The 4482-nt window shown below is 27.7% G+C and overlaps 1 protein-coding gene across 1 annotated transcript; it reads right to left on the bottom strand.

Moving 5' to 3' along the window:
* Positions 1–956: 956 nt before the first annotated feature.
* Positions 957–4109, bottom strand: LOC125827295 (kirola-like). The gene is made up of 2 exons (XM_049506610.1): positions 3897–4109; positions 957–1370 (listed from the first exon to the last, which is right to left on the bottom strand). Exons 1-2 carry the CDS (start codon positions 4081–4083, stop codon positions 1117–1119), a joined length of 441 nt encoding a protein of 146 aa, XP_049362567.1. The 5' UTR covers positions 4084–4109; the 3' UTR covers positions 957–1116.
* Between the last annotated feature and the right edge of the window lie 373 nt (positions 4110–4482).

The raw sequence follows: 4482 nt of genomic DNA, 5'->3' as shown, positions 1-4482 counted from the left end.
GAAGCTAAAGGAACCATCAGAGTTGCATTATGAAGTCGTTTATCTGAAGTTTAAATCGAAATAAACTGTTCAAACTTTAAAAGCTCCAAAACACGGAAACTTGGACAAAAACCAAATGAATGATCAGGTGACTGTACTGTTCAACCCTCCAAGTCCTAAATGACTTTGGGTTCCTATAAGAATACTCTAAACATCGAAAAGAATGCATTAAAGGGAAAACGTCCTAGACGGTCATTCAAATTTGGTGTTTTCTTATCCATTAAATTATAATATATCTTTGTGTTTAGTAAGAAAACCAACCTTTTTTGTTTAATGGAAAGGAAAAGGAATTCCAAGAGTTAGAGAGAGGAAATTGGGTTGAACTACAATCAAAGTCAAAATTAAAATAGTACCGAGGAGAGGGATAGAGAAAATGGGGATAGACAAAGAGAGAAAGAGGGTGGAGAGATGAGGAGAAAAGAGAGAGAGATAGAGAGAGAAAGAGAGAGAGAGGGGGGGGGGGGGGGGGGAGAGAGAGAGAGAGAGAGAGAGGTGAGGAAATCTAGTAGGAATCTACCAAGAGATGAATGATTATCTAATTATTTTTCTTTATAGTGAGATCTAGTAGATATGGTAAGGATGTTTGTCTAAATAGTACTCTTTAAATATGAAATTGTAGGTGTTAGTTTATTTAGGTAATTAGTTATGAATATTTTACCGCATAACATCAAAATGATTATAAAAATCATAATTTACAATTAAAAAAATTATGTCTCGATTAAAAGTTAAATAATAACTTATAATTCTTTTAAGAGGCTACATATCAAATTAACCATCAAAATGTCTTTTAAAAAAAGTATCAACCAATTTTGTCCATATAATATTTCATCTAAATTTGTGTAAGCACTTGGAAAAGCCCATCATATATGTATTATTAACATTGAACACGCCTACGTACACAAATCGTGTAACATATATCACACCAAACACTTTTATTGATTCATAAAGAGATTTACAATAGAACTAATACTTCATCAAGCTGCTGAAGCATATATCACACCAAGTAGTTTTATTTATTAACAAAGATTTAGGATAGTCATAATACTTCATCATGTTATTAGAAATGGGAAATGATATCTATTTCCCAACATGGTGAGTCTCAAGGTCCTTGATGAGACCAATAAGGAACTCCATATAATCCAGGGGTTCTGGAGTATTTTCATTCAATTTCTCATACACAAGAGTCCAAGTGATCAAGTTTTCCTCTGCAGTCAATGTAAGTGTCATTGACTTATATATTTCATTCATAAATCCTTCAATAAAATTGAAAGTGATTGTTTTTTCCTCATCGTCTATGTATAGGACTAGTTTGGCATGCCTCTCTTTTCCTCCTGTTGTCAAACCAAATAAATTGAGGATACAAAAGAAGCCAAAGTACACACACTAAAGTTTATTAATGATAATGACCTTTTTGGTTATATTTTATTAAAAAAAATATAGTAGTAGAAACGTATTTCTTAGTAACGTTTTAGGTTATCTTTTATTCAAAAAATTCAATGATAAAAAGACAAAAACCTGACAAACTAAACAAACATAAAACGTTATTGTGAGTACCGTTTTATAATTCGTTACTTTGAGCCACATTTTACAGCTAAAATGTGACTTACACTAACGTTTCTCTGAAATGACTAAAAATTAAAATTCAATCTTGTACAAGCCTCAGTCAACTTTATTCAACTTTCCACTATTAAAATGGATACATAGTTTGAACACACATTCAGAAATATATATGATTTTCTCTTCATATATATTTCATAGACAATACTGTTTACAACAAAGGAAAAAAAAGTGAGAAGGGTTGCACATATTAGAGCTTATTTTGTATCCTTTCAGTTTCAAAATTTGTAAATAAATCATATGGGAGAACTTCTTCTAGCCTAAGGTACAATCCCTTCCAAATATTAGACCAATCTGTTTCTTATGATTATTAAATACTAATTCCTGGATACGTGCGTCGTGTGTCCATATAAATTCTTATAGATCTATTAGAACAATTTAAATTATAATAAAACATGTATGGTTTGAACTTTGGTGAGTAGTTAGTAGAAAATGAATTTACAAATGACTAATTTGAGCATAAATAAAAAACTTACAACAATCAAGAGTTAATAGAAAATTAAATTAAATAAGTCTAATAGAGAGAAGATACAAAAAATAAAAAAATTTAAAAAAGAATAAATAACAACATGCATATTCTTATTAAGACTTTCATCATAAAAATATAGATGGAAAAAAGAAATATGTAAATTTTGTACATAATTTTTCGAGTTATTGGCTACACCTTCTCCCAAAACCAATCAAAATTCAAGAGTCTTCTTCATCAAGTCAAACTTAAATATGAATCAAATAATATAATAGTGATAAGAGTTTCACTATTCTAACTATAGAATGAAAATGATGCTTTTGGGTAAGGGTCTCATGAAATATACAAGATGAATTATATAGATAAAAACGGAGGAATACCAAAAAATATCTTAAAGTTTTAAATTAAATAATTGGAGGTTATAATTATGAAAAACATGAGAGATTATGAATATTAAGAATAACAATTGAATAAGTAATTAGATATAAGTTATGAAAGTAAATATTTAAAGCAAATTAAAAAAATAAAGAAGAGAAAAAGATTAATCACCAAAAAAGGAAGAAAGAAACTGTAAAAAGTAAGAAAAAGTGTGTGTGTTGGGGTGGGGTGGGGGGGGTCTGTGTTATAGGAAGAAAAGGAAAATGTCACTCATAAAAGATCAGTATAAAGAATGTATTTGAGTCTTGGAGGATTAATGATATGTTGTTACATAAGATATTTAAGGTATAATTATTTATTATTTATGAGTAAATAAGGCAACTACTAAAAAATGAGGTAACTATTGGATAAAAATATGAATTTGTAATATTTTAAGATCTTCTCACTTTTATTATTTCATATAATAATATTATCCAATTATTATTTAATATTTAATTTATTAGATACTGTATATTTATTTTGTTTAGTATAGAGATAAAATGATGGCTAATATGAAAACGAAAAGAAGTAGAAAAGATGTATTAGTACCTTAATAATTATTTATTATTTAATTTATGAAAAGAAGTAAAAGAGATTTATCATTATAGTGATTAATAGCTATTTATCATGTAAATTGGAACGTTTTTGTATATCAAAATTAATGAATAATTTAATTTTTAATATTTATAAAAGAAAAATAATTTTTTGTTCTATTATTGTAGTAACTCAAATTTACAGGGATATTTTGGCATTTCAACTTTCAACTTTTTTCCCCACTTTTAGTAGTAAATGATATGATATGATATATATACACACTTAAGTTAGTGTAATAAATCACCCAGTGAAATATGATGTTATTTAAAAATAACATTATAATCTAAAATTCTATTTGTTCTTTAGAATTTTAATTCGGGGTTCTTACTCTAAATAAACATACTGCAAGAATTTATCTAGAGAATTTCTTTGTGACCATTAACTAAAAATATTGGTATTTACTCTGTCCTTTTTATGAACTTTTACCATTTGAAAAATCAATATTTTTTGGTTGATTATGATTTCTTGGACTCTTTCAGAATATTTTGAATCATTAACGGTACTCTATGTACTCTTCAACCAATTGAAACTAGGTGTTAGTACTTTTAGTCTCCCAACATTTATATAAAATAATGTAAACTTTTAGAATATGTGTAAAGCCATCTTTCTCATAATACTCTCCCTACTTATTTTTTCTTTTGATCCTTATTTTCACGTAAAGATGTAAAATGCATTACGAAATATAAAAAGGGAGAGAAAATTAATTCATTGCTCACTTTTATCAAAGTTAATCGAAATATCATAAAATGAATAAGTGACTTACCAAAAATAATAGTCCAGCTAACAACAGAGTTAGTTTTTCCCAATTGACCTTCATGAATTGTGAAGTTTGTTATCTTATCAGGAGACATGGAGGATGTTTTGTGTGGATTTGATTTGAAGTGCTCATAAAGCAAATGTCCAGAACACTTCATTTCTATTTGAGAGATCAACTTGCCTTTTAAACCCATTTCCTTATAAGCGAGTGTGATTTCCTAACAAGAGAAGGTTTACAAATTTAGTGAGAGGCATTTTCGCCTTTATATAGAGTGTAGGTTGTTAATAAGTAAATCATTTCACATGATTGTATATTAAGTTAATCTAATCATATGTACAGTGACAAAGTCAAGTGGGAGCAACAAGGGTTCCATTTAAACCCCCTATGATTAAAAATATATATATATATGTTGTATATTTATGGTTAATAGAATTTTTATGTATATACAATAGTTGTTGAATCACATTCGATTTTAAGTGCATTTTACGTATTCAAATTTTGAACTTACTTAGTGAAAATCGTAACAATGTCATTGATGTCAACATGCCATTATTTAATAACAAAGCTTCATACCTAATTTTTTTTTTTTGAA

The sequence above is a fragment of the Solanum verrucosum genome, unplaced genomic scaffold (genome assembly GCF_900185275.1).
Source record: "Solanum verrucosum unplaced genomic scaffold, falcon-dt-bn FXZP01000106.1, whole genome shotgun sequence".
Classification (NCBI taxonomy): domain Eukaryota; kingdom Viridiplantae; phylum Streptophyta; class Magnoliopsida; order Solanales; family Solanaceae; genus Solanum; species Solanum verrucosum.
This window is presented reverse-complemented; position numbering and strand designations above follow the sequence as displayed.